A 7944-nucleotide genomic window follows, 5' to 3' on the forward strand; every position below is an offset into this window, starting at 1 on the left:
CCCCGCCCCCCCTTAGGGTTTTTTTTTTTTTTTTTTTTTTTTAACTTGACAACACATAGAAGCTTAACTTGATTGGATGATTAAAAAAACATTCACTCACAAACGACTGGAAGCTCCGCAGCCAAGATCCAAGCTATAAAATGAAGACAAAAGACTGTTGGAAACAAAATAATCCAACTCCATGTAAATTGTAAATTTAGGTCAATACTTTTAAATGTGTTTAGGCCAAATGAGAAGGCCTGAAGGACTTGACTATAAGCCACTGACTCTTACGACTATGCTATTTCATGAGGTTGGAGCACGGCATCGAAGTTTGTTCATTAGTTGCTATTATTATCATAGATTAGTAATACTGTATATGTTTTTGTATCGTTGGAGGCTCCAAATATTTTTCGTGGTCTGCTTTTAAGCTTCCATTTACAATATTACTTTGGCAAATCTCCCTTTCAGGTATTGGAACAATGGCATGCGTTCATCAAAAAATAATATGCTGTGAAATGAATATGAGGGCAAAGCCACGCCTCTGCTACTAGAATTAAGTGGAATTTATTTTTGTGTCTCTGTTTAGATTGTTTTGCCATTTCACTTAGAGAGGATCAAGGAGAAGCTTGCAGAAAACATCCACGAGCTGTGGGTGATGAATAAGATTGAATTTGGCTGGACCTACGGCGTTGTGAGTATTGAGGATTCAAGGAGAAGCTTGCAGAAAACATCCACGAGCTGTGGGTGATGAATAAGATTGAATTTGGCTGGACCTACGGCATTGTGAGTATTGAGTATCCTTATCGCTCTGGCTACAGTTTTTCTTTCATTTTAGTCTTAGTCACATTTTAGTCCTTTCTATATGTGGTAGTTTTAATAGTCCAGACGCTGTACCGAGCCTCCTGTCGATCTCACTTTCCATCCTTCTCTCACCCATGAACAAGAACCAACAACTTCTCCGCTTAGAGATCTCATTCCCGACCTGGAGAGGGCACTGCACCCTTTTATGACTGTGTGCTAAGGGCGTACTAAGACACTCTCTACCTATGTTTGTTTTCCAGGTACGAGATGACACCAAGACGTATTTATTAGACTGACGAACAGACAGACAGAGTTTGTCGATTCCAGTAGGGAAATGAGTGAATGCAAGCAGACATACAGGTATACTCAAACATCTACAAAAGTAAGCATGTATGAAGCACTTGGATAGTACAAAGGGCTTTTGGAATCATCCGTCCATCCATGCATTGAAATGATTATCCTCACGGCGGTCGCGGGCGTGCTGGAGCCTATCCCAGCCGTCTTTAGGCGGTGTAACCCTGAACTGGTTGTCAGCCAATCTCAGGGACACACAGACAAACAACATAATCACTCTCACATTCACAAACACCAGACCTCAGCCAGAGACCTTTTGGGACCCACTGTTACCATGAGTCAGGCAACATTCACGCCCATGCCTGTGAACACCACCCAGGTGAAGATGGCTAGATTATGCCGTATTTATTAGACTGACGAACAGACAGACAGATTTTGTCGATTCCAGTCGGGAAATGAGTGAATGCAAGCAGACAGAGCCTATCCCAGCCGTCTTTGGGCAGTAGGCGGTGTAACCCTGAACTGGTTGTCAGCCAATCTCAGGGACACACAGACAAACAACATAAATCCTTGACCGGGTTGGGAATAAGCCAGCCAGCTACAACTTCCGTCCTTTCTTCATGTCCACTTTAACTCATTCAGTACCAGCCAACTTTAGACCAAGTCTAAAAAGACGTTCAAAAACGTCTTTGGGAGTGAATGAGTTTGAACTTGAAGCGTCCACCTTGAAAATTTATTTTGAATAATGTTCAACATGCACCACAGTGTTTGACTGGTTAGCATGTCCGCCTCTTAGTGCAGAGGTGCAGGGTTCGATTCCGGTGACCGACCTTCCTGTGTGGAGTTTGCATGTTCTCCCCGTGCCCGTGTGGGTTTTCTCCGGGTCCTCTGGTTTCCTCCCACATTCCAAAAACATGCGTGGCAGGTTGATGGAACACTCGAGTCTAAATTGTCCATAGATGTGATAGTGACCCCAAATGGTTGTTCGTCTCTGCGTGCCCTGCGATCGGCTGGCAACCGGTTCAGGGTGTACCCTGCCTATTGCCCAAAACCAGCTGGGATTGGGACCAGCACGCCTGCGACCCTCATGAGGATTTTTTTTTTTTTTTTTTTTTTTTAACTTGACAACACATAGAAGCTTAACTTGATTGGATGATTAAAAAAACATTCACTCACAAACGACTGGAAGCTCCGCAGCCAAGATCCAAGCTATAAAATGAAGACAAAAGACTGTTGGAATCAAAATAATCCAACTCCATGTAAATTGTAAATTTAGGTCAATACTTTTAAATGTGTTTAGGCCAAATGAGAAGGCCTGAAGGACTTGACTATAAGCCACTGACTCTTACGACTATGCTATTTCATGAGGTTGGAGCACGGCATCGAAGTTTGTTCATTAGTTGCTATTATTATCATAGATTAGTAATACTGTATATGCATTTTGTATCGTTGGAGGCGAAACGATTCAAAGCAATGCTCCAAATATTTTTAGTGGTCTGCTTTTAAGCTTCCATTTACAATATTACTTTGGCAAATTTCCCTTTCAGGTATTGGAACAATGGCATGCGTTCATCAAAAATAATATGCTGTGAAATGAATATGAGGGCAAAGCCACGCCTCTGCTACTAGAATTAAGTGGAATTTATTTTTGTGTCTCTGTTTAGATTGTTTTGCCATTTCACTTAGAGAGGATCAAGGAGAAGCTTGCAGAAAACATCCACGAGCTGTGGGTGATGAATAAGATTGAATTTGGCTGGACCTACGGCATTGTGAGTATTGAGTATCCTTATCGCTCTGGCTACAGTTTTTATTTCATTTTAGTCTTCGTCACATTTTAGTCCTTTCGATATGTGGTAGTTTTAATCGTCCAGACGTTGTACCGAGCCTCCTGTCGATCTCACTTTCCATCCTCCTCTCACCCATGAACCAGAACCAACAACTCCTCCGCTTAGAGATCTCATTCCCAACCTGGAGAGGGCACTGCACCCTTTTATGACTGTGTGCTAAGGTTGTACTAAGATACTCTCTTCCTATGTTTGTTTTCCAGGTACGAGATGACACCAAGCGGCAACACCCATGTTTGGTGGAGTTTTCAAAGTTGCCGGAACAGGAACGAAGTTACAATTTACAGATGTCTGTGGAAACTCTCAAGTAAAGTATTGCTGCATCATTCAAAAGATAGAACGTCTCTCTCTCTCTCTCTCTCTCTCTCTCTCTCTCTCTCTCTCTCTCTCTCTCTCTCTCTCTTTGATCATTTCGAGGGGGTGCTTGGGCATGAACATGCTCCAATATTCACATTTTTATCACCATATTTGTGTGTATGTTTGATGTTTTTGTGCGCCTGTGTGTATATGCGTACATGCACACGTGTGTGTGTGTGTGTGTGTGTGTGTGTGTGTGTGTGTGTGTGTGTGTGTGTGTGTGTGTGTGTGTGTGTGTGTGTGTGAAACAGAACTCTTCTTGCCTTGGGCTGCCATGTCGGTCTTGCAGATGAACATGCTGTGGAGAAAGTCAAAAGTATAAAACTGTCATCAACGTGAGTTCCTATTCTTAAAGTTGAACATGTTAAGCTTGTAAGGCAGGTGATGTTCAAAAAGTGTGGTATTTACCTCTGACCTCTACAGCTATGAGTTGTCCAGTGGTTACAAACCTGCTCCCTTGGACCTGTGTCACATCAAGCTGACCTCCACTCAGGAAGCCATGGTGGACAAATTAGCTGAAAATGCGCACAATGTCTGGGCAAGAGATCGCATCCGTCAGGGTTGGACTTACGGAATTCAACAGGTAGCTATTGTGTGTCAGACCATGAATAGTAGGAGATTGTGTCAAGCTGGGTGTATTTCCGAACCGAATCGTTCATTGTAGAATGTAAAACCCGCCATTGCAGGATGGTAAAGTTGATGCGTCGGCTCGTGGACTGATGGGTTCAATATTTGTTGGTGGTGTTGTGAAAATGTCTTTTTGTCCGTGTATGATAAGGAAATAAAGTCTCTGATTCACACATGTATTTTTAGGAATATTAATTATCTTGATACCATGGAAGAAAACAAGTCAAAAGACTTCAGCCAAGTATCCCTGTTCTTCTTCTCCGTGCTTGCTCTTTCTCATCATAACATTGTCTTTATTAAACATTAACTTGACAAGGGAAAGCCCTCTCCCTGACCCAAATACCAAGAAGTGCACAAACGTAAATTAAACTCAGAAACCTAATAAGGCAACCCACGAAGCGTCACGCTACCTTGATGTTTTGCACAGCATAAGAGACAGTTTTATTGTGGCGGTCACTGCACCGCCCAGAAGAAAGGAAAGGTTGTGCTAATATATTTCGAAGGACAGATGTTAGGTCTCCATTCATGATTGTCTAGTTAAAAAAAAAAATCCTATGGTTGCCTTGTTTTAAACATGTATTATAGTGTTTAGCTAGCTAGCAACTAGCTTGAGAAACTAACATACTGGGCTAAATCTTCATTCAGTGCTCCTTTTTGTCAAAAATTACCAACAGGTGGACTTTTAACTAACTGTCCAACACCACTCAAAAAATCGAAATCCCAAATTTTTGGTTTGCTCAGTTTATGGCTGATTGTCCTATCAAGCTCACACAATCGACAAAACAGAGATTTAGAATGGACTTAAAGTGGAGGAAAGAGAGCTGTCGCGTCCACTGCCGTTTTGTGACATGCAAACACACCCATGATAAGGTGTCCACTGTAGTAACTGCTGTCCCGTTATACCACTAAAAACCATCCGTTTCAAAAACAGTTGTGACCAATCAATCAGAAATTCAATGCGACACATTACTATTTCATCGAGTACCATGCCTTTCGGACTGGAGTAAAATGTTCTCATCTCCTTGTTGTGATTTAACATGTCCTCTGTTCTTGTTTTCCCATTTACCTGTCAGGATGTTAAGAATCGCAGAAATCCTCGTCTCGTGCCCTATAGTCTCTTGGATGAAAGGACCAAGAAATCAAACAAAGACAGTCTGAGAGAAGCCGTCAGAACTCTGCTTGGTTATGGATACAACCTGGAAGCTCCTGACCAGGACCACAGTATTATACATACTCTCCTACTGCATGACTTAATCCATAACATTTCATTTGATCTAGCTTAATGACTGTCTGTCACCTTTTCTTTAAATAGCTCACTTTGATCAGAGCAATACGTCTGCTGAAAGGTTCCGGATCTTCAGAGCTGAAAGATCTTACTGTGTGAATGCAGGAAAGTGGTACTTTGAGCTAGAGGTAAGAGGGAAATAGGGGAACCTGAGCCTCCGACTTCAGTGTACTGCATTGTGCAGAATTACCGTATTGGCTCGAATATAAGACGGCCCTGATTATAAGACGATCCCCTCTTTTTCAAGGCTCAAGTTTGAAAAAAGACTTTTTGAACACCAAATTAATTTTTATACAGAAAATAAAATACAGTACATCTGAAACAAATGATTACAACAATATATTTGAGAGAAAAAGCATGTTATTTTACCTCATTCAAATCTGAATATCTGAACATTTAAATGTGTAAACTATTATGTTCTTCTCTTTTCTTTCTAACCGCTATTTTGTATTTTTCTTCTTCGTGCTACCGCTATTTTTATTTTTATTCTTCGTGACAGGGGTTCCCTTTGGCCTGGGGAGTCAAGTTCAGCATTCGCTTCAATGATATCTGGCGCCATCTAGCGTCGTGAATGGGTATAATGTCTAGACCCTGAATAGCTGTATAAGACGCCCCCCACTTTTTCAGTCTTATTTCAATGCAAAAAACACCGTCTTATATTCGGGCCAATACGGTAATATCACGCTTAACATTAGAACCGTTGGCTGTTTATACAGCAAAATATATTTTGATGTATTATGAAAGTAAAATCTGTTGTATGATATCATGGATCCTCAAAAATATCAGGGATAAGTTATTATAACTATGTCTTCTCCTTTCTTTTGTTTCACATCTGCATTTGTCTCAGGTATTGACAGCAGGAGAGATGAGGGTTGGCTGGGCGAGACCCGGATGTCTACCAGATCTAGAATTAGGTTCTGATGAACAAGCCTTTGTCTTTGATGGATTCAAGGTACCTACATTTATCTGTGCAATTTTCTTGTATGAAATGCTGTGGCTGTGTAATCCTGTTCAAAAGTATGTGTTTAAAAAAAAAAGTACTGTATTTTTGCAATACAGTACACAGAAAACATTTGGGTATGACATCAGAAGTTCAATGTAAGACTATGACAAAATATACCATTTCAGCTTTTATTTCCAGGTAAATACATCTGAATTGGATATTATGATTATTATTATTATTATTATTATTATTTACTTATGATGTAGAGACATCGGAAGTTAAATATGTAAAATATATTAAAGTGAATAATTTTTGGCTTGCAACACCTGCACAACCCATGCGACCCATTGCCATCATTCTTCTTTTGTGATGCTCTTTTGGGTTCTCCCCTCAGATTTTTTTTTTCCAGTAGTTTTATTTACATAAATTTGAATGTGATCAGTTCAAGTGATTAGTGCAAGTCACATTAATGTTGGCTGAAAAAAATTGTAAAAAATTGCATTTGAACATGGTCGTGTAGATCCTTCTTGTTGGGATAGTCCCTCCAAGTGTCCAAAGGATAAGCAGTCAAATGGATTGGAGTGCATGGAGTTCCAGTTTCAGTCACATTGTTTGCTCTGTTGGACTCCATGATTTCCAGGTACAACGCTGGCACCAGGGCAACGAGCACTTTGGGCGCGCCTGGCAGGCAGGGGATGTTGTTGGCTGCATGGTGGACTTGAATGAACACACCATGATGTTCACCCTTAATGGAGAAGTACTGCTTGATGACTCCGGCTCAGAACTGGCTTTCAAAGACTTTGACGTTGGTGAAGGTTGGTGGTTTTTGCAGTTATACAGTAAGTCATATGTTTGACCAATATATACATTATGGGTATCACAATGAGTTGAAAATAAGAGCAAATTCATTTAAAATATCAATTCTTGAGGACGGGTGCAGAATGTAGGTGAATGTGCAAAAAAAAAAAAAAAAAAAAAAAAAAAAAAATATAAAAAAAAAAAAAAAAAAAACACACACAAACTGATAAAAATGCACACTTCAAAAAAACCACGAGAAACAGAAGATCGCAAAAATACATGCTAAAGGCAGACTTCAAACACATCCATCTCGTTACCTCTGCGTCCCGCGTCCTCGACGCATAATTTTCCCGCCAGACGCACAGTTCCAAATAATGTGCGGTTTTGGGACGCAAGGAAATTTCTCAGTCAAAAAAAAAAAAAAAGCAAAAAACAAACAAACAAAAAAAAAACTACTGTTAATCTTTTTTTCCAACAACGATCGCAGTTTGGCAATCGCAGCAATTGTTGTTTTGATCTCGCGTTAAGTAATCTTGCGTGACGAGATTTCCGTTCTCGCGAGACGAGATTGGCGAGAATGGCAGATGAATGCCAAGTCGTGCAACGTTAAAACAAGTGTTGCGAACAAGTGTTGCGAAAGTCTATTGCGGAGATATCGCGGAGGAAGCAGCTAAAGTCGGATCGTTTTTTTGCGCTAATAATCTTGTATGCCTGAATTATTTACATTTTTGCAGCATTTGTTTATAAGAAATAAACCTCTTGTCAATGTATATTGTTGTTGTTTGTGTTATGATCAGATGCAATTGAATAAGTACACCATTTCAGAATTCAAAATTTGGGACTCTCTAAATGCATTCTGATCAGCGAGTCCCTGGGACTCGCAGCAGAAAATTAACTCTGGTGATACCGGCGAAAAGGTGAGTATAAAAACGCTAGAACTTTAACACACACACACACACACACACACACACACACACACACACACACACACACACACACACACACACACACAC

At 40.5% G+C, this 7944-nt stretch overlaps 1 protein-coding gene across 1 annotated transcript in view; it reads left to right on the forward strand.

Annotated features, from left to right (window-relative positions):
- The window catches only part of ryr2a (ryanodine receptor 2a (cardiac)), a 136653-nt gene that overhangs the window by 29591 nt on the left and 99118 nt on the right, over positions 1-7944 (forward strand). Inside the window, exons 21-28 of the mRNA XM_019892584.1 lie at positions 569-673; positions 3125-3228; positions 3530-3613; positions 3702-3861; positions 4979-5126; positions 5218-5318; positions 6038-6142; positions 6774-6948. Of these exons, the coding sequence (XP_019748143.1) occupies positions 569-673; positions 3125-3228; positions 3530-3613; positions 3702-3861; positions 4979-5126; positions 5218-5318; positions 6038-6142; positions 6774-6948 (982 nt within the window). The remainder of the gene's footprint in view (positions 1-568; positions 674-3124; positions 3229-3529; positions 3614-3701; positions 3862-4978; positions 5127-5217; positions 5319-6037; positions 6143-6773; positions 6949-7944) is intronic.

This window comes from Hippocampus comes, unplaced genomic scaffold (assembly GCF_001891065.2).
Source record: "Hippocampus comes isolate QL1 unplaced genomic scaffold, H_comes_QL1_v1.1 scaffold47, whole genome shotgun sequence".
NCBI lineage: Eukaryota > Metazoa > Chordata > Actinopteri > Syngnathiformes > Syngnathidae > Hippocampus > Hippocampus comes.